The sequence below is a fragment of the Myzus persicae genome, unplaced genomic scaffold (genome assembly GCF_001856785.1).
Source record: "Myzus persicae strain clone G006 unplaced genomic scaffold, MPER_G0061.0, whole genome shotgun sequence".
In the NCBI taxonomy this organism is placed as follows: Eukaryota; Metazoa; Arthropoda; class Insecta; order Hemiptera; family Aphididae; genus Myzus; species Myzus persicae.
This window is the reverse complement of record NW_019102766.1, coordinates 187,987-209,593: the sequence shown is the minus strand read 5'-3', so window position 1 is coordinate 209,593 and position 21,607 is coordinate 187,987. Positions and strand designations below refer to the sequence as shown.

Here is a 21,607-nt window from a genome sequence, read left to right as displayed (position 1 = left end):
AAAACACTAGAATTTTAACACGGCGTGTCACATTATAGACGATATACTATTTAGCTTGATCTACAACTAATTCGTGTTACACGATAACGACAATATCCAAAAAAAAAAGTTTGAGAACCGCTGGAATCTATACAAATATAACAATATATTACATACCTACTAAAACTATCCTCGTCGCAAACGAAATTCTTAACGAACTGCCACCATCGTACATAATAATATTATCTGAAGACGACTCTATATAGTCGACAGGCGGGACGATAAAATTATAACAATAATTTCGGATATAGAAACTTGTAAAGCACCATATTCCACTCACGGCACATAAACAATAGTATTTTATACGGATAGGTGCTCGCCGCCGCATCTTCAAGATCGAATGCGGCGAGCGAGGATGGAGGGTGAACTTCTTATGATTTATGCCCAAACACGTCCACGTAGTTGGGTCGACCACACGTAATCAATTAGTCTAAATCTACACGATGTCCTTCATGCCTCTGTGCCAGTCTTTATAACACGGTAAACCAACGAGGTCACGATATCATACTTTATGTCCATATTTGTATATATATATATCGTTAGGTCCGCGTATAATATAACCAGCCACTCCACCCCACATATGATATGACTGTATACCCACTCTACCATACGTATAATATGAATATACCCACACTTCTACCCCCTATACTTCCATACACTTAAGGCATCGCTATGTTTATATGTAAAATAATATAATTAATCATGCGGCTTGATGATATTTTATAAAACAAAAAACATTTTCGCCGTATCGCACCCAGAGTATATATTATCGTACTCTAACATCGTACAAATTTCGTAAATCATCCATCTGACCATCTCAGTGTGGTTCATAAACACAACACGTGTATTATATTATGCGCATTAAAAATACAAAGCGTGATATAATATATACAGCTATTACAGCGATTTTTTTCTATGAACTTCCGTCAGTTTTTTCCCGAATTCGAAGAAAACTCCATGGATAATTTAAAGTTTATTAATAAAAATAACCATTTTATTATACGTTTTCAGTAAATTTAATAACTAAATTATGTACAATGTACATTAGTCTTAAGTACATACTTGGAGAATAAATAAACAACAAATTATTTACCGACCAGAAAAAAAATACTACAACGTTTTGGAAATTAAATTATAAATTAAAGCAATATAATACACTTCTATTTATCTTATAAAATAATTCATTTTCTGTTATTTTTTAACCTGTACTTGTCATATATAGTGCCTAAAATCACGGCTGGTTAAATCATTATGCACCAAAAGCCCAGTACCTAGAAACCATATGACAAAACACTTGTTCTATATGCAACTACCTACCTCTAGTGTAGGTACTGATAGTAATTCATTTATGATGTTTGACACTCATTTTTTCATAATCTATGAAAAATATGCTTTACTAATTTCTCTCATTGTTATCATTTTATAAATGTTTGAATTTTTTAATGATAACATGCATTTGAAAAAAAAGTACAATAAAAATAGCTGACATCAGACATATTCAACATTTACTATTTAAAATAATTAACTTTTTCACATTTTATTGCTAATTTTTTATATTTTGTCGGTAAAAATGTCTCGAAAATTTGAGGCTACAACTTCCGAGGTACCGATAAGCTCATGCTTACGACCTCATTGAATCAAATCGCTCGCCACTAACTTTTCAATGAGTGGTTTATTGAGTGGTGGACGACAGAAATTAACAATATAATAATACAATAATATGTATTGTGCAGTGTTCGTGTAATAATTAATTTACTAATAATATATACGTCTAAATAGTTATTGCTGAGTCTCATTTCAATAATCATAGAAATAGGTTCCCGAATGGGTTACATAATTTTATATACATATATGATGTATATAGGGACAACTATAATTATTAGACTTATGCAACATTTTATTTTTAACACCCAATTAATAACTATTACATGGAATCGCATAGTACATATATAAGATTTAATAGAGTCAAGGAAATTCACCAGCTATACTACCAGCTACGCGTGTATAATATCCTGCACCACGTTATATATTAATTAACAATTTAATATTATACCGTGGTATTGCGCAGTAGTTTAATAATAATATATTTTACAAGTCTTTGTTGTTCGTGCTTTATTGCACCCTTGTACAATATAATATAAAGAATACAAAAAAATGCAATTCTCGATGAAATAAAAAAACCGCGTACGTTTTGAATAAATCATACCTAAGTATACCTATAAAAAATATATACAATAATATTATAATCACACCATTCACTGTCCATTAGTGTCTAAATCAACATGTTCGTATCGAATGTAAACCGATGTATTATTATTTTTACTATGTGTTTCTTCTTTTCTCCCTCCGGCAGATCCCTCGCGTGCTAACATTTTGTTTTCCCGAACGCATTTTCCAAGTCAGACCATAATAAATTTATCCAAACCACACGGCCCGAAGGTACAATATAAGAATATTCGCGAAAACTCGGACTCTACGTGCGGTTAATCCACCGGGTGGAATTACTGGAATTATTCCAGTTGCAGCGTTGTTCAATGTTCTGATTAGAACAACCGCCGCCGTACCGTTCGTTTACTAAACTTTTCGTACCCGTTTAACGGTCGCCCTATTATGTATATACATATATAACTGCCTAATATGTATATATACGCAGGTATAATGATATAATTTATGCGACCCAAATCCACAAGCTGGCCGCCGCCGAGAATTCTAGAAAACTACCCCCGTCACACCGTTGTGACACGTGAGGGTTGTCTAATATTATATGTATAACAACGTGGATGATGTTCAACTATCATGTAATATTTCCTAGGTAATATTACTGAATTTTACTTTTGTCGAAGAGATTCGAGACCTTAAGAACAATCGTAATTGTACGCTGATCAGCGAATCACAGACGTGATACTATTTATTTAATATTTATATTTCATTGATTTCAACGGATCCGGCCAGTATACAAAACAGTAGTTATTGTAACAATCAATGTAGTAACACAGTCATATAAAATGAAAAAGAAAATAAAGTAATAGTTAGGATAATATTCATATAGTGGTAGGAATCATATACAAATTTAATAATTATATTAATAATAATAGTACCAATTAAATTACAGCATTTTAACTTAAAGTAATAAAGAGACCGAGGCACATTGTGTTTAAAAGATTATAGTGAATTAAATGCAACATAAGTACATAATATACATTATTTTATGTATAAGAAAGGTATAAAAGCCGCGATAAAATCGTCGAGTTGAAATTTTTGTCCTGCACGTGACCTGTTTTTTTTGCTCAAAAACGTGAATTATAGGAAAAACTAACGCCCCGTAGAGTAATATGATTTCGATCATTTTTTTTTTTTTTTGAAAAGAAACACTTCTCACAAGACGCATTGGACTTGGATTTTTAAAATTTTATTTCATAACAATATAATAGGATTATTAATATGACCAATTTCCACAAGCTTTTGTTAATTTATTATGTTTGTTCTAAGCAACAAAATTGAAAATCAAAGTTCAATGTGCCCTGTAGAAAATTATCCTTTAATCAACGAAAAAAAAATCAAATCTGACCACTACGATAAGTGAGAGTATTTCCTGTAAAGCGTGTTTTCAGCGAAAAATCATGCTTTTTATTTTTGTCGGTGGTTTCGCTGACATATGGGTGAGTGCAGCGTGTGCTTAAATAACACGGTACGCGCATACAATCACACTCACACTAATTATTATCATTGACTACTAACACAAATTTCATAGAAAAAAAATTTCACGTCACTGTCTGAACCGCTCTTAATCACACATTCATTTTGGCTCCGGGACTGTTTATATTTTTTTTCTTGGAATTCAAAACGTGTGCCCTCAATGCTATAATATACTGGTCGCTCCGCGTATAAGTGATAATATTATATTATTATTATGCCGTAGATAATATTTGAGAAAAATCGCTTTGAAAAAACGGTACATAATTTTTACACTCTCGCATCGTGGCAAATGGCAATACTGCAATAATACGTAGGTATGTAGTATAATAGTTATCGATGATTAGACAACTTTTACACACTTCTACCAGGCAGCGTATAATACAGATAATATACCTATACTATCATGAACAGGTACCTATATAGTACTACGCACATTATACAGTTCGATTCGTGCCGAATTCGAATACGACGTGTCCGTGACTCGAATGGAGAAAATATATTCGCTTTCAGAGTTAATAAACCGTTTTCACCGTAAAAATAAAACAAATCGTTCGGATATCGCGTAAATATTATATATATAGGTATTAGGTGTATATAATATTATGTTGCGCGACACGTCGCGGAACGTCATGTCGCTATAATAATATTATTATTATTACTATTATTATGATTATTACTATCGTAATCATAATATATATATATATAATATATTACATACCTTAGTTATATTGGAACGAATTTCGATTGTGTATATTCTAAATATATATATATATTGAAAATCCGTACGTGTCAACAGCACTTTGATTCATTACCACTCGAATAAACAGAGAAGTAATATTATATAGGTACACACGCGCGATAGTAGTATTATATCGCTCGGAAACCTGTCCTTATTATGCAAACACCGCGATGTATAGTATACACACATAGGTAACCGTCTCGCGGTCGTCTCCGCCGGTCGTTCGTCAATGGTTGAACATATTATGGTGGTCCGACACCGATGTTGCTGTTATTGCCAGTGCATTTTCCAGTGTATTGTGATACTCGCTGTTCATTTTATATTATACTTTATATATATATATTAAGTTGAGTTTATTATATATATATAGATATATTTATTTATGTTAACAGGGTGAATCACCCCATTTTTTTCTCCAACAATGCGCAAATGTTCAAAATCTGATGTTTAGAATTTTCAAGAGATCATACTATATTTTCAAATTATTGATATTTTTCGTCGTACTACGATACCCACTAGAGGATTATTCTAAGAAAATACGAACTTTTATTTTTCGAAAAAGAGAATACAGCTTTTCTTGTGTAAATTATTTGACGGATACTTTATCGGGCGTTATTTTGACGTATATCAAGGTCGAAATTCAAATGAGGAATTTCTGTGTTATTTAACTGAGCTGTGTACTAACTACTAAGGATAATAGATCCTGCATGATAATGTGTTTGGAAGATAAAGTGATTTGAACATTTTAGTAATTTATATTAATCTACCAGCATTTATATAATTTGTAAAAATAGTCCAAGTATGATAAATACACTATATATTACATTTATTTTGTATTTTTGTGAAACCATTTTTAAATACTATTATCCTTAGTACAAATATTTTAATAACTGAGACTCAATATACTTGTTCTTTACTATTTTGTTTGAAAATAAAAAATATCCATTAACTAATTTAAAGTAAAAAAGGGAGCTTCTCATTTGTAAAACAGAAGTTTGTATCGCCACAAGACACTCTTTAAGTAGTACAAAAATCTCAATAACTTGTACATATTTAATAATTCCAAAATTCAGAATTTGAATTAGTTAATTATTAAACCGGAAAAAGGGGGTGGTGAGCATGCTTGGTGAGTCACCCTGTATATACTTTTAGTCAGTATATATATATGCATAATACATATATATTATTTATATAAGGACACATCCCGAAAACTATATAATATAGGAACACTTTGGAACAATACTCGAGCCCGGCCAATGTGATTATGTTAAAGTGTGTCCCCAACTTTGTTTTAACCTTGTTCGGTACACATCCACTGCGGCAGTATAACACTACAATACTAATATATACATCATCTATGGCAGTGATAATATCATAATAAACCTAAATCTATATCATACGCCTCGATCCGTCCCCGTTACAATGCCTGTGAATTATAATTTATAATATATAATATTGTCCATTTTCGACGGTGACGATGAACTGTAGTACAAGATAATAATCGAATCGTATTGTGTATAATTACAACTGTACATACAACCGTTTCTGTGGTGTTGCAAACTACCTCCGATGCTATGTTTATTAAATTACATCGTGTTATCTATTCAGCATTGTAAGGCATTCGAATCTCGAGTAAAAGTATTTAAATACTTTTCAAGTACCCGAATACGTATTTTAAATACTTTTAACAAACAAAGTACTTGGTCACAGTATTTTAAATACTTTCTCGAAGTGTCTGTACTTAAAATCAAATATGTACCTACTAAGTTTTGAATACTTTTTTATTTCATGTATATTATATGTATGTCAATTCAATCGTGTTAAAACATATATGTAAAATAATTTAAATTTGCTTGGAGCTTTGTTTTTAATTTTTATTTACACATTACGTAGCGTCAAATGTACAGATCAATCATTTTCAGAGGCACAGCAAACCTGCAGCCATTTAATTCTAAATTCCATTTTAATATAGTAGAAGTATATTAGAATAAAAATAGAAACCTATTCATCCATCGATTTTATAATACCATTCAAAATAATATCTTTATAGAGAAAAATAATTTTAATGTTGTTTTCCGCAATTGAGATACATTTTTTACGTTTTTATGTATAGATCATATATTATAAATATTAGGGGTAATTTAGGGGGTACTATTTGGGCACTAGTTTAACATTTATTTAGAAGTTATTTATAGATTTTATACAATATTATTATCTTTGTCGGAATAATTGTACGGTTCAACGGTTGTTGGGATCCTTGTGCTGTGTGTGTGACTAAAGTCCGGTTGGACGAGTAGAACATAAATTGTTGAGTTTCGTTGCCTCCAAAATTTAAATATTTATCACGCACCTAACTCCCTGTATTGAATAGGCTTAACTTATGCTCGTCGGCAGATAGACTTGAAGTATAAAATAAATATAAACTTCCTTCCAGAAGTTGATTAATGGATCTGTAGATTCACCCGAATTCGGAAGTTATAACTTCTATCTAAGATAAACTTAAATGTTCCATTTTTTCATTCATGTCTTATTAATCCTTTCCGTGAGCCGTGACTCATGGTGAGTGTAGTAGATCTACCACCAACTCGCGTAATCACCCAATCAAGTCAACGATATGAATTGTCAATCAGAATCCATCTCTTATTTCTAACTAGTCATGTTTAACTTATTATATTGCTAGGAAATTAATTAAATTTTAAAACAAATGTTTAGATTTGTATATGTATTTAAAACAATGCAATTCTTAACAGAACTATACCTGCAGGACCATGGAGTGAATAGCAATTTAAAAGAAAAATCAATTACCGATATGACTATGTGTCAATAGTCTATGTAGTCCAGTGGCGTACTCACGGGGGGGGTTCATGGGGTTTGAACCCCCCCCATTGGCCGTATTTTTTATATTTCATATGGGTATCACAATACAATATTTTTTATTATTAAGTGATTAAATTAATATATTAAACATCGAGATAGACAGGACACGTCAAAGGAACACAAAAAATTGTGTCTGAAAAGTTCCCTAAGGCTATATATGTTCACTGTGCAGCCCATTCTCTAAATCTGGCTGTATCTGCTGCTTGTNTACGACGGGCTCAGTTGTTCCTACGATTAAAGATTGTATTATGTTTAGGCATTTAGCCCACACAACGATTAAAAATATATACTATATTAATCTACCATATTTAATCGTAGCCCACATATGGCCCACAGCACGAATTAAGATAATAATAGAGATACAAATAATTGAGTAATAATGTGCGCCTTTCTTCCTTGCTCCAAGAAGCCTTCTTTATAGATCTTGCCCATGCTTGACGCCGACTCTGTTTATCTTTCATCACAGATATTGTAGCTTATAGTTTATAGGACCATATAGTATATTATTATATATTTATATGTGTTCATCAATGATCAGCCCTGTGGTGTTACCTGCCAATGCCTGGAGGGGTGTAGCCCCCCGACATTTTAAGAAAATTAAAAAATTATTTCTATGGTCTATGCAAATTACTGCAAATACAAATTTGTGTGTAGCAGTAGAGGAACCAAAACCTGAAATAAAACCACGGCATCAGTATGCTAAAACTTATGAAAGCCATAGTTAAGCCAACTATTTGTAAGCACGATATAGCCCCTCATTAAAATGAAAAAATTGATCAAAAACATTAAAAATTCTGTCATCTCATAAAAAATACGTTATAAAATTATATACCAATTTTTTTTTAGTAGCTAGTAAGTAAATATAATCTATGTACAGTTTTGTGACTAACAAAATATGGAAAAAAAATGACTATTGACTAACAGCCAACAGGTATCTATATAGTATATATTATTATAATGTCATACCTAATACCTACAAATTTATTATACTTCAATATTTGTACCTACCATCTTGAGATACTAATTTCCGTTATCTCTTGCGATTATGAAATGTGTATTATTTATTTTTCTGCAATCTGCATAATACCTAAATCATAATATTATATTATAATTTCAAGTACATAATTATAACGATAGCGCGGAACCTCGAATAAGCTACTACTTAATTTCATTAATGTCACGAGTCTTTTCGGTATCTGATAACTATTGACCATAATATTGTTTTTAGTTTTGATGGTAAAATATCATAAAATTATAACTATAGATAAAATTTTGAAGTTTTTCGACCATAACTTCCAAAGAAAGTTTGATTACATTTTCATTAAGCATGCAATAACACACATTTTGAAGAAAAAAATTGCTTAGAAATTAATCTTCAACTGTTCTATATTTCATATTTTCATCTATAAATAACTAAAGTTATTCCTTAAACATCTATAGGAAAACCAATGTTCAATAAACAAATTATAATTTTCATAAACAAAGTATTGAAATAACAAAGTAATTGAAAAAGCTACAGAAAGCTTTAGCTTATAAAGTTGTCCATATGACATAATTAATCGTTGAAAGGGGGCCCCAGCCAACACCAAAAAAATGGATAAACATGGAGAAATATGTTGTGTATTCAATATTGGGTATTAATATTATGTTTCACTACGTAAAGTAAATTTTAAATTTTGTAAAGTGATAGTTTTCGGGTGTGGGGGGCAGAGCCCCCCACTTTCGTATTCTAGTAAATTTTCAGAGCCCCCCCCATTGAAATTTCCTGAGAACGCCACTGATGTAGTCTATACTATACCTTTATTTTATTACGAATATAACTTAATAGTGACAGAATTTAATTGCGGATTGCAATGATTAAAAAGTTGGATGTTAAATTTCTTTAGCTGTTGTGTAAATAATAATCTTATGAATTTTTAAAAAAGTGATGACAAATATAAGTTAACAACATCAATTATGAGAATGACATCTCATTTTTGTTTATGAATTAAAAGTAAATCTAGTTATCATTTTTATTTATATACCTATCATCCACATTTGTTAGTACTTTTTCATCATAACTTCATCTCGCTATATTAACCTATAAAATCGAAACGGAAAAATTCTGATTATTGTACATAGGTTGTGAACTACATCGTTGTCAATGTTGGAAATTTTGAGTTTTAAATCAAAATGTGTATATTTTGCAATGTATATAAATCGACAAAATCCGATGTCAATAAATATGATTAATGACCAGTTTTCGCATTTTGTTAGACCGCGTGCTATATAATACAAAAACCAATATACCAACCTACTACAATATTATGTATTCTAGTAATAATACTTGTAAGTATACAAAGTTTTCAAAAAAATTGGAAACTTTTAATGACTGTTTGCATATTATTATACAATTATACCTACATAATATAATAATAAATAATAACAGATAACACCGCCGTTCATTTATTAGGTAACATAATTAATCACCTTATTATTTATATCGCATAAATTCAGTGTTCGGAACGTTCACTAAAAAAATGAATTCGTTCACGTTCAGGTTCATTCATTAAAAAAGGAACTCGTTCACGTTCATTGAAAAAATGAATGCTTTCACTGACGTCGTATACGTTTTTCTCTGGGTCGTTCATCTAATATTTTTGAATTTTTTTATAATAGGAATTATTATAGGATAATATAATTAATCAATTTTTTTTAAACATATATTTATTAAATGCTAAATAAATTGAGAGTCTTAAAAATCGTTCAAATTCATTAAAATATAAACGTCGTTTACGTTCACTTTCACTAAATATTAACGTGAATGTGTGAATGTGTGTTCATGAACGACGTTCTTTTCAAACACTATATAATATAATCGTTTATCAGTTCTAATTATATTAGTCTAATGCACAGATATACATATATAGAGAGCTAATGACTGCTCGCAAAACTTTTTAAGCACTCTGTACCTATACAATAACGCTGCCGCGACTTCTCTATGCATAAACTGTATGATATAACCTACCTATTACCAATGTTAATTAATTGGAATGAGCCAGTTCGTGATGTAGTACCTATACCAATAAAAATATTAGAAAAAAAATGCTATATTTTTAATATAAAAATATATGTATACCTCTATAACATCAATATCGTGGTAAAAGGGAATATATAATATTGGTCGTAAATCATAATGACATATATTGCATTGAAAAAAGTTGCACCAAAAAATTTGGGCTGCAATGACCAACCAGAAAAAAAGTTGAAAATATACCACTGTATAGTTCTTTTAGGTATCAACTATCTGGTATATGAACTAGAGATTTCCCAATTATAATTAACAGCGCACTGCGTAATTGTTAAGTTGTGTAGCACATTCAATTTATTTATTTGTCTTTTATTGTATCGATTTCAGAGCCTGTTGAAACCGAACGCCTACATTGTCACGCAGGGACCCACCGAGAACACAGTCAACGATTTTTGGCGCATGATATGGCAAGAAAACGCGTGTTGCATCGTTATGTTGACCAAGACTTTCGACTTTATCAAGGTTCGAAACGTGTGTGTGTGTGTGTGTGTGTGTGTGTGTGTGTGTGTGTGTGTGTGTATGGTCCACCCGCCCGTCCGTCCGACAGCGGTTTCCGTTTATTTACTCGGCGGAAGTCTCACTCGTTTATTCCTCGCCCTAGGTTATGTGCATACAGTACTGGCCGTCGGCCAAGGTGAACAGTGAAAACTACGGCGATCTCAATATATCAGTGTTGCACGAAGAAGAATTAGCCAATTTTCACATCAGGACCATACAAGTCGTCAAAAAACAAGGAACGGTGAGTGTAATGTGGGAATGACCCGATAACCGTATATAACCTACACCTATATTATAATATACACGTGCTCAATTTTAATTTAATTTCCGGTCCGACTCGTTTGAGTATGAATGCACGTTGACATTATATAATATTATAATATATTATGTTATTTCAGCCGAGTTAACATTATGTATATATATATATCATTATTACCCACCGACACAGTTGCGTCGTCATTTGGTGCGTCCTATATACGTACTACTATAAATATAGGTTACCTACCTACGCACGTCTCCTGCTGCCGCGTGCGTTATTATAAAATACGAAAGCCGCCGTATGAATAAGCCAGAAATTATGCGTATAGTACATGACGGTGTCGCGTTGCTGTCGTTAGTTTAAAGTATCTTATTTTTAATAATAATAAATAACGCGAGCGTTTGGAAAATAAACGTTTCGTAAAACTCGACTAATACGCGTACGTGACGTGTTTCAGTAATTTATGTTATCTACCATATAATTTTGACTCGACGGGATGAAATGATAAGAAAGTCAAATAAATATAAGCCCGCCTAGAACTTTGGTATAACTGCTCTACTGACTACTGTACAGTATAGTAGTTGTAGAATGTAGATGTCAAATGTACGGCGTCGTTGAGTAGGTCAGTGTCGTAATAGATGTGTTGGTAAATCGTTTATCATTGTATTTGTAGAGGTACGATGAAAAACTATTCTAGCGTCACCACGGTTACCTAACAATTATGTTTATAATAATATTGAAATTTTAACAAATATTCGTATCTCCCCTCCCATTTATAGTAAAAAGTACCTACTAAAAATGGTCCACAAAAGTACAAAAGAGATCCGAATTGCTACCACAAAAACCTCCTTCAAAACTCAGAACATTTTTAATGCTAGAAATTGTCTTTAAACACAAAAAAAAATTAAAACACTCATCGTTGTGCAATACATTCCGCTCAGAATTTAATATACAGGTTGATTAACCAAGCACGCTCGCTCCCATTTTTTTATTTTAGTAATGCACTCTCTTAAATTCTTGAGATTTTTTGTACTGCTTAAGGAGTACTCTACAGTATAGCAATACTAATTTCGGTTTAACAAATGAGACTCCCATCCCTCATTTTCTTACTTTATACATATTCAGTGGATTTACATTTTTTTAATATCCCTGTGTAGGTATATTGTTATTTTACTGTTTTAATATGTTATATTAATATACATTATACATGTTTAAGAAAACAAGTAGGCCTCAGCTGTTTTGGTCGTTATTGGCCTGTGTTGAAGTACGCGTTCACTGTTTAAACATTACACTCTAGCTGTCAATTACGGGAAAAATAAATGACATAACATTATTAATTGATATTGTTGTTTTTATAGCTTGTGAATAGGGTTTTTGTGTACGGCTAGTCGTTGTTGAGGCGTTTTTCGACTGTATACATATATGTAGGACGTAGGTTATTCGGTGAGTTTATTTCTGTTATTTCGTGATTGAATTGCCGACATTCTAATAGTTATAGTGTTTGACTACAACTTTGGTTCACATCGACGACTCGAAGGAAGCAAATACGTGCTACTTTTCTATCCAGATAATATTAAGTCCTGCTGTTCTCGTACAGCTGGTTAACCAACAACACCTATTACATATTATAATGTTATCGTCTTTTCTAATAATGTCTATGGTTATGGCACGAATATAATATTAATCCATTTATCCGCGGTATGTTTTGTTCTCCGAGTTTCATATTAATAGCAAGTTGGGTGTGTACTCAACTTTGAAAAATCTCTAGTTATTAATATTTTTTTACACTCGTAAACACCATTAGCTAACTAGGATGTTTTATTTTAAAGATGAATGAAAAAACTGCAAATATTTTTAATTAAAAAATATTGTTTACAGCACATTGTCGATTGATCTGGATTAAATTATTCTTATAAATACAATTATCCTTTTGAACTTACTTTTTATAAACTTTGTTAATTGTTTTATTCGAGAAAGTAAATTTTGTTAAAATTATAGAAAAATCAAAGCCAAGTACATTTTAGAGAATATATTATGTAACTGATGATATTATATTATAAAGTCTTTAAAAAATAAATTGTGTACACGGGCCACGGTGGATACGATTTTCACCAAACACAGGGTTTAGTTTGATAAACTATTGTTAACGAAAGCGTACCATTTTATTTTCATTAATTATTATTTCTATTATTTCTTCAGTTTAATGACCGTTTAATCATAGGTAATTAATAATAATAATAATATACTGTAATCTTTATAGGTATCATAATAAAGCAAAGTGTCTTTTTATGTCCGGGATAATTTCGGAAACTATCAAACGGATTTGAACAGGGTGTTTTTCAACTCAAAGATCACATTACAGAGCATGTTATATTCATAGTCTTATGGACCAAACTCCACGAAATATTGAGCAATAATATAGAAATAAACCAGTATCTGTCAAGTAAATTAAAATTAAAAAAATTCTAAAACTTTACAGAGGCTACGTCGAGTAATACAGCTAGATGATTTGCCAATATTGCATTAACTAAAATTGTTTCAGTTTATTTTAAAATAAAGAATATGAAAATCTGTATAAAAAAAATAACGATTTTCCATTGAACTCACCTAAAGTAAAACCGAGATAGATACGGTTTCGCTCTATATGTTCATTTATTTCCTAGCGAAGTCGGGTTATTAAGCTAACTATAACTATAAAATAAAACAATATATAAAATAAAATATAACTATATTATATATTAGATAATTATTCGATTGGTTGTATTATTTTTGTTTTTATTTATAGTACGTCCCGGTTGAATAATAACAAAAGATTTTGCCTATAACACAATATGCACGTTTTATAATAATAATAAATGTATGGTTTCATATCTTCAGAAAGAAGAAGAAACCCGGACTCTACTTCAGTTCCATTACACAGAATGGCCATGCCACACCTGTCCGTTCTCGAACGCGATATTGGAGTTCAGGCGAAGAATGAGAGCCGTCGTTGGTTCCCGGTTGCAACACGACAATCCCATCGTAGTCCACTGCAAGTGAGTATATTAATTTAGAGAAGCCGGTACGATTGAATGTGTGCATGGTATACCACACTGTAAAATGGCATAATATGTGATAAAGTATGAGAGGGGCAGTTTAAGGGGGTACACTACAATTCACTTTTCTACTTTTTTTTTTTTGAATATCACGATGATACGTTGTTATAATACGGTCGTTATGACCAGGTATTAAAATTTTTGGTGACGTAAACAAAATATTTCATGATTATTTGCAAATTTTCAATTCTCAGATTGTAAAGATAGCTACTTATTAGATATCAGGCAATTATAAAACTATATATTTTGAAAACCAACAATCAAACCAAAGTTGAAAATCCATAAACTCAATGTTATCTACTAACGATTCATTTTTACCCATTTAAAAAATGCCTAAACTTATAAACTCACAAATATATGATAGAATTCAGATGATGTGAACGTATCAAAGTAAATGTTCTTGTATCATATAATTCATATTGGTCTTGGAAATTCACGTATATAACGTATGTGTACGATTTTCGTGATTTATTATTAGGTAAAGTTCAAAAGTATAGGTACCTATTTCGAGAAATATTCAAAAACTACCTTCTTTATGAGTACAGGGCTTGGAGAAAATATATATTGCGAAGCGATAAAAAAGTTTTTAATAAGGTCTTTATACCATTATTGTCACCTATACCTTAATGTAAAAGGCGTACTTATGACGTTTATGATGTTCTACATAATATTTTTTACTGATAATTGTACTGGGGACTTGTTTTTTTTCACAGTGACGGCGGTGGTCGTTCTGGCGTCTATCTATCGATCGATGCTAACCTGGAACTCGCCGAAGAGGAAGATTGTTATGACGTGTTTGGTTATTTGAAAACACTCAGACAGTCCAGAAAAGGAATGGTTGAGACACTGGTAATCGTAGTACATACGTATACATATATTTTTATAATTTCTACAAGCAACAACAATTGCATGTCGACTTATCGCATTTTGTTGGCGGGCGTTCGTTCAAATAAAAGCTTAAAGCACTATACAAATTAAGTGACATTTATTTAAAAACTTAGTTTCATTACTTTGTGTAATATAATATACTATATACATTGTATTATCATCCAAAAATAATGTGTCTTTGAAGGGGCACGAGGTTTGTCACTTACTCACTTGGTGATTTTACAATAGAGCGCCCGTGAAACGACGTGTATAGCTTTTGTATATACATATTATAATATACTAATCTAGAAAAATAATGACTTAAATTGTGCTTTCTTGAAAACCAGAACCAATACAAATTCATATACGACACGTTGGAGGAGTTCGTGCTTTGTGGGTTTTCATGGTTTCCTGTCAAAGAACTTTCGCAAAAACTAAAACAAAAGTCAATGAAGGACATCGAGACCAAGCTCAACGAATACCAAAGAGAGTACCAGGTACATATTAAGTGTTATTTTTTCCCGATTGTATTACTACAATATGATGTCATGATGTCAAAATATAGACCGAAATAGATAAATCCAACACAGTTATATTTGATATTATGGTATTAGCTATACCTTGCAAGCTTCAATATAAGGTGTACGATGCCGAGCATTGCCTCGATACATTATTTGTGAGTCGTAAAATGTTAAATTGTATTAAACATTAGACATCTGCTGATTCTTATTCGATAAAAGTTTTTAAATGAAATATTATTGTATTTTATCTTACTCTTGTTCGACCGACAAAACGGTATGCTCTGAAGTTCAACTTTATCAGCCGCGCTGTTTGTTATCGCAATCAATGATACAATGGATTCATTACTATAGGAATTCCGGTAAAATATAATGTATCTAATAGTATAAAATTTAACATCCCTTATGATCTCATCAGAGACTCACTATTATAGGTTCGTACCTTTCGTCCAATGAATACCTCAATATACTGGCATTCCTCAAACTCGCACACACATTTTTCAAAACCAACTTAACTAAGTTTCAAATAAAAAAAATATGTATAATGCATGATATTATAATCGTTGTATATTTTCAGCAAATCTGCAAGATGACTCCACGCTTTACTATCGGCGATTGCGCAGGCGGTCATCGAGGCGACAATCGGGAAAAGAACAGAGACGTGTTGATCGTTCCGCGTTAGTATTATTATAATAATATAAAAATAAATCACACTTCTATATAAATGTGTCTCACCCCATCAAAGTTTCTCGTAGGTATAATATCAGAAAATACAAATTGTACCCATCATAGTTTGTAGTTACTTTCGCGTTTTGTTGTTCACTTCGGTTTTTTCCCTTTAGCTGACAACTTCCGACCGTATTTGACTTCGTTCCAAGGCAACACGTTTACCGACTACATAAACGCAGTTTTCGTAGACGTAAGTACCTTTAACACTTCTATAATATCCATTGATGTACAATCTGTATACCCACCTATATTATGTGCTACGATCATTGATCGGATATTATATATCAGTGGTTCCCAATATGTGATCTTCTGGTCGATGTTAGAGGGTCTCAGTGGTTGTGCTTGACCGGACGTCTGAACAGTACAAGTTTTTTATGCCGACAACGTGAGTGAAAAAGGCTTACATGCGCATAAAGCGGGAAACTCACATTATTATAGTATACGTGAAATGTGGCCTCCGGCTTAATTTATGTTTTAGCTAGAGGCCAGTGACTCAATGATATTTGGGGACCACTACAGTATTATATATTATGCAGCGCAAACTATTTTTCTTATACTGTAGTTCTGCACTATAAAATATTACTGTCACTTATTAGTTATTTTTTCATGACACAGGGTTACACCAAGCCCAGAGAGTACATCGTCACTGAATGGCCCCTCAAACACACGCCCGGCGACTTTTGGTCGCTCGTGTACGATTATGAGTGTTCGGCCGTTGTCGTCCTCTGCTTGCCGCCCAGAGATTCTGTAAGTCGTCGGTTTTCATATTACACAATTTAAAATGTTATAATATATTTTACCTACCAGTATTATAATGTTTCGCGTTATTACAGCAACAATACCCTCCGTTTTGGCCGGAAGGTAGACATTCCAAGAAATACGGTCCGGTGTTCACCATCGATCATATATCTCACAATCACTACGCGAACATAAAGACATGGCTGTTTAGGATCAACAAAAAGGTGTGCTGCCGTCGTCGTTACGCACTAATATTATTCTTATTAACTAAAACGATTGCGCCAGTGTGTTGTAATAATTATATCATCGATGCGTTTGCAGATCGTATCACTCACCGAACTCATGGCCGGTGTAAAAGCACCTCCTAGGACCGTCCAACTGTTTCAGCTCACTTGCTGGCCACTGGGCCACAGGGTGCCTACTTCTACCAACTCACTGGTCGAACTCATGAACATGGTCGAGAGGTGGAGACAGAGGATTGATTACGGGCCCGTTGTGGTCGTATCGCAGTGAGTATATTATAATGTGACGTGTTTATAATGATAAAAAAAACCAGATATAACAAAAATTATCTCCATCGACTCTTTGACTGCGTCTCGTGGTTAGTTCTAGGGCTCAAATTTCGTAAAAATACCACCCATTATATGTATTTATATGTAAAATAAAATACTTATAGGCAAAGTTTAAAACCCTAAATCTTGTTTTTTCCTTTGTCTTATAGGTAAAATACAAAATATATTAATGTTAAAAAAAATATGTATAGATTTAGACGTTCTTTATTATGTTGAATAAAATATGATAAAATTTTACAATATTTTATAATTATTTAAGTATTACAATTAAAAAAGTCTGTGTGTATCACCATATAGTGCAGATAACTGACATAAGTTTGATTATTTTCATTCTTTCGACTAATTAGTATCCTTTACTTTACATATAATAAACCTTACCATACTTTTACTTTTCGTTACGTCAATGGGCTTTTTAATGGGTGAACGCCAAAAAATGTGGTACGTGCAGCTGCATATGTCCTGCTCGTACTCTACACCGCCGTATCAGAATGTAATGCCTATTATCTATATAATTTAAATAACGAATAAATTATTTTAAATTGTAATTTGCATAAATCGTTTCAGCGATGGCAGAGGCAGGTGTGGTGTTTACTGCTCTGCGAACGCGTGTATCGAACAAGTGATCCAACACGGTGAAGTAGACGTCTTCCAAGCCGTAAAGACCGTCAGACGTCACCGACCGCAACTCATAGAGAATATGGTGAGAACGCAGCTGAGGACACACCCTCCCCACCCTCTGCCCATGTTCAAATGCGCCAACGAACATTATATTATCACAATAATATAATGTTCAGTGGGTGTTAAATTTAATACATTATATAATTGCATATTATGTACAAAAAAAACGATTCTGAGTGAAGGCAGTCTATATATTCAATTTATATTAATTATCAAAGGACAATTTGTTAAATATTTATATTGCTGAAAGTAATTTGTTTTAATTTTTTCTATTAGTAATACAGTATATAGGTTTAACCGATTTTAGCTGAAAACAAATCCGTGTATTAACTTGAATGAGTAATAACTAATATAAATAACCAGGGTACCGAATATAACTTAGATAAATTAAAATTAAAATTTTTTTTCATCTGATAATTAGACAAAATATTTTGAAAATTGTATTATATATGATCTAGTAAATTAGAATTTAAATAGAACGAAAATCTTCAAGTTCCTTTAGTACAAATAATATTTTTAGAATTACAATGAAATAACTATTTTAGTTATTTTTTGCTTAAATTTAAATATCCGATTTCGACAAAATTAGAACTTATGTTTATAAATTTTGAATTTCTAATGAGTATTGGAATTCATGTTAAAACCCTTATGCAGTGTTAAATTTTAAAGTTTTTTTCTCAAAAACAACAATGTTTTCAAACATAAATCGAAAAAAAAACTAAAAATAAGTCAAATATTTCAAATTGCTTAAAAAGTGCAAACATATTTTGAAAATGTAAAATCAAGTAAGAACTAGGAATGTTTACATTGGAAACCCGAAGTACAAGCTAGCTCCAATTTCCCAACAGAAACCACCCGAAAAAGTTGAAAACCTTAGCATTTTTACTGCTCCGAAGATGACAACCACAAAAATAAATATAAGACTCACATCAATGTAAAACCAATACATTCATCGTTTCGTTTGGAAACTAAAAATAAAATGTGACTGAATTTTAAACGTATAGTCACAAAAGTTAATTTAAATTCTGTCTCATCTGTATAAACGGTTATTTATAGTACCTATATTACGAGTAATTTTGTATTTCTGTTTAAAAGTATTGTGCATGTATGCCTACTATATTTCGGAATCAGTAAAAATGTTCTAGATTTTTACGACTTTCACTACCAGTTATTGCCGTCAGTCAGAGTAAGACCGTCCGTTTCGGACGAATAACAAGCCCCCGAGGGGACCATATACGATTGCTGTCGTTTTGGTTTTTCTATAATTCGTCGAAACTTTTTACAATGAAATTCGTTATTTGTTTATCTTGGTAGGATATTCTCTTCGTTGCTTTTTTAATATTTAAACGTATTATTCCAATTTCAAGAATTAATGAAAATTGTCATACTGCATAGTCAGTTACATGTTATTGCACTTACATATGTACGGCATAGTATTGACAATAGTCAATTTCGTCTAATATTTTCCAGCATAAAATATTTTAGTCCAAAGTAAAATGCTTTTGTCTAAAAACAATTTGTTCAAGTACATTCATATGCACAATCAATAACTTTACTGCAACAATATTATTACCTTGAAATTTTGTGTACAAAATATATTTTCCGAAATGTGTTCTTTAAATAATTCTAACAAGTTAGGTTAGGTTATAAGATGATTAGGCTATAAGATGTTAAGACGTATCTCTTTATGTTCTATTAAATGAAAACTAATTTATTGAGACGTATATACTGGTTTAACTTCACGATATTTTATATAGTTTATCTGGATTAGTTATAAACTATAGGTCCCGTAAATAAAAAGTTTATAGCATCTCCTGCATATTTTGGTGTTAATTTTATTGGCAGAATTGCGATGATAATGTATATTTATATATACTCGTATATATTCGTTGAATAATAATAATAGTAACAGATTTCTTTTCGTGGCCTAGTTATTTGTACGATCCGTCATCCGTTACAGCTACACATGGAAATAATAGCGTATACAATTTTATTGTATAAGTTGTGTGAACGAAAAGTGAATATTAGACATCATATTATGATCAATATGGACTGTTTTTCAGTTGGTGAAATTAATTGCACAAATATTAAATGCTATACCCTTATAGATAGCATTTAGAGGGGACTGGGCATGATGTGAAATAACCTCCTGCTGTAGGTATTATTGGAGGAATCAAAATTATACTTTTGCCCTTTCCAACATCAGAAAACAGGGTTAGAAGAGGTTGCACGAGAAAAACCAATGGTTCGCACATATATGCCTGAAGGCTGTAATTTGAAATTTTATTTCTCATCTGTTTTTTTAATTTGCATTCCCACATTCGCTCATCGTAGTATACATTTGCCAATAGTGTCACCAATATGCTGCAGTGCTAGTGTGCTACCCTTCTTATAATGGGTATAGTTCCAAATAAATAAATGATTTAATCCTTTGATGTTGTGGGTTTCAGACTGAGTACAAGTACTGTTACGACCTGGTGTTGCACTACGTGCTGCACTACCTGAACAAGGACCAAAAGGAGAAGAAATGAGATTACGAGGTAGAAGCTCAGTGGTACTGTCAGTTCGGTAGGGGCGCGGCGCAACCACTGACGCCCGATCAGCCGGGCGACGACGCGGCGGCGTCCCGGGGCGAAGGTTGGGGCGCGTCCGGGTCCGGCGACGGGCACGGCGCGGCTCCTTCGCCCATACCGTACCCGGGTCGGTACGTGGTGGTCAAGCAGTTCGCAGTCGACCGGCCGGAAGCGCACCCGCTGCCAGACACGGCGCCTCTGCACTACTACAACCCGTACTACCTGAGGCTGGACCTGAAGACGCACAGCACGCGATTGCTGCACAGCTCCATTCAACAGACTAGCGTGGACGCGACGCCCGAACATCACGCGGCCGTTGTTTCTGGTCTGACGGCGGCCGGTGTGCTGCTTCCGGAACCGGAACCTGTGGCGTCCGCGGCTGCGGTGCCGTCGTTGTTGCAGCGCGGCGATCACCGTAGCTGTTCAATCGCTTCGGCCGGCAAGAAGACTGTCGCATTCGCCGACACAGTAGACGTCTGCGGCGGCGGCGACGACGACGACGACGACGAAGACGACGATATCGTGGACATCAACCACCGGCTGATTGCGGCCGCGGCGACGGAAAAGGCGGCCGAGGTCCGAGCACAAGTGCCGACGCCGGTCGTCCGTTCCAGGCCTGCCAACGTGTTGCAAGTGCACTCGCAGACGGGCGAGGTAGT

General features: G+C 33.0%; 1 protein-coding gene across 1 annotated transcript in view; it reads left to right on the top strand.

Annotated features, from left to right (window-relative positions):
* Nucleotides 1–20,936, top strand: part of LOC111033092 (receptor-type tyrosine-protein phosphatase kappa) — a 96,491-nt gene extending 75,555 nt beyond the window's left edge. Inside the window, exons 6-17 of the mRNA XM_022313689.1 lie at nucleotides 10,749–10,883; nucleotides 11,023–11,160; nucleotides 14,056–14,213; nucleotides 14,987–15,122; nucleotides 15,488–15,637; nucleotides 16,236–16,335; nucleotides 16,501–16,577; nucleotides 17,003–17,134; nucleotides 17,221–17,349; nucleotides 17,447–17,634; nucleotides 18,262–18,397; nucleotides 20,826–20,936. Of these exons, the coding sequence (XP_022169381.1) occupies nucleotides 10,749–10,883; nucleotides 11,023–11,160; nucleotides 14,056–14,213; nucleotides 14,987–15,122; nucleotides 15,488–15,637; nucleotides 16,236–16,335; nucleotides 16,501–16,577; nucleotides 17,003–17,134; nucleotides 17,221–17,349; nucleotides 17,447–17,634; nucleotides 18,262–18,397; nucleotides 20,826–20,906 (1,560 nt within the window). The 3' untranslated portion in view covers nucleotides 20,907–20,936. The remainder of the gene's footprint in view (nucleotides 1–10,748; nucleotides 10,884–11,022; nucleotides 11,161–14,055; nucleotides 14,214–14,986; nucleotides 15,123–15,487; nucleotides 15,638–16,235; nucleotides 16,336–16,500; nucleotides 16,578–17,002; nucleotides 17,135–17,220; nucleotides 17,350–17,446; nucleotides 17,635–18,261; nucleotides 18,398–20,825) is intronic.
* The last annotated feature ends 671 nt before the right edge of the window (nucleotides 20,937–21,607 follow it).